At 44.8% G+C, this 1,246-nt stretch overlaps 1 protein-coding gene across 1 annotated transcript; it reads right to left on the bottom strand.

The window, feature by feature from the left end:
• Nucleotides 1-444: 444 nt before the first annotated feature.
• Nucleotides 445-1,246, bottom strand: LOC121255958 (ubiquitin-40S ribosomal protein S27a-like). The gene has a single exon (XM_041156527.1). The coding sequence runs from the start codon at nt 1,090-1,092 to the stop codon at nt 622-624; it is 471 nt and encodes a 156-aa protein (XP_041012461.1). The 5' UTR covers nt 1,093-1,246; the 3' UTR covers nt 445-621.

Genomic DNA, 1,246 nt, shown 5'->3' with positions numbered 1-1,246 from the left:
AGCATGCCCACGCGGAAGAATAAAGATCAGAGTAGTGTAGACTGCTAACATCGCAGTCTACTAACGTGGCTGCTAACATAGCATGCCCACGTGGCACAATGACGTGGCTCTGATAACATTTAGAGACACCAATTTTGCCTCATAAAAGGTCTAATAAGAAGAGTGAGGTAACTTTTATAAAGACTAGGATGAGTTTGTTCTAAGTCGTGTGAGACTTCTCAATCACGAGCTTTTACGGATTCATACTTGCAATTTTTATGCATACAAAATTAACACTTCCATGTATTTTGCTACTATAAACGAACAAAAAAACCACATAACCATAAGAAACCGAGAACCAATTAAATACCCAAGATAGGAAAAATAACAATGCATTAGATAAACAAATAAAAAATACAAATTGCAGAGAATCAACTAGAAACTAACCAAAAAGCATGCAAAATGTAATCCCAAAAGCACAATCAATCAAAATTAAGACGAATATAAATCGATAATCATCCCCAATTCAAGGAAATTAGGGAACAAAAAACCTAGCAGTTCAGATCCATAGCAGTATTCGCTATTTATATTATAAATAACGCCGCAGAAACAGAGAGTATCACTAACATCTAATAGCAGAATCTAATCACCACCAGCCTTCTGGTAAACATAGGTCAAGCCACACTTGCCGCAATAGTGGCGGTCAAAGTGGTTGGCCATGAAGGTTCCTGCTCCGCACTCAGAGTTGGGGCATTCTTTGCGGAGCCTCTGTACCTTTCCGGAGTCATCGACCTTGTAGAACTGGAGCACGGCGAGCTTGACCTTCTTCTTCTTGTGCTTGATCTTCTTCGGCTTGGTGTAGGTCTTCTTCTTCCTCTTTTTGGCGCCACCCCTGAGCCTGAGGACAAGGTGGAGCGTCGACTCCTTCTGGATATTGTAGTCGGCTAGGGTCCGGCCGTCCTCGAGCTGCTTGCCGGCGAAGATGAGACGCTGCTGGTCCGGTGGGATGCCCTCCTTGTCCTGGATCTTGGCCTTAACATTGTCGATGGTGTCGGAGGACTCGACCTCGAGAGTGATAGTCTTCCCGGTTAGGGTTTTGACAAAGATCTGCATGGTTTCCGGTGGTCCTGCGCGCAGAAGGGCTGCGCGGCCTGGTGGATAAGGAGGAGTAGGAGGCTAAAGGAAAGGAGGGATCTTATAGTAGGGAGGGGACGCTAGGTTTTGTGGGGGTGATGGCTGGAGTGAGATTTTTTTGTTTAGTTTGTGT

This window comes from Juglans microcarpa x Juglans regia, chromosome 3D, assembly GCF_004785595.1.
Source record: "Juglans microcarpa x Juglans regia isolate MS1-56 chromosome 3D, Jm3101_v1.0, whole genome shotgun sequence".
Classification (NCBI taxonomy): Eukaryota; Viridiplantae; Streptophyta; class Magnoliopsida; order Fagales; family Juglandaceae; genus Juglans; species Juglans microcarpa x Juglans regia.
This window is presented reverse-complemented; position numbering and strand designations above follow the sequence as displayed.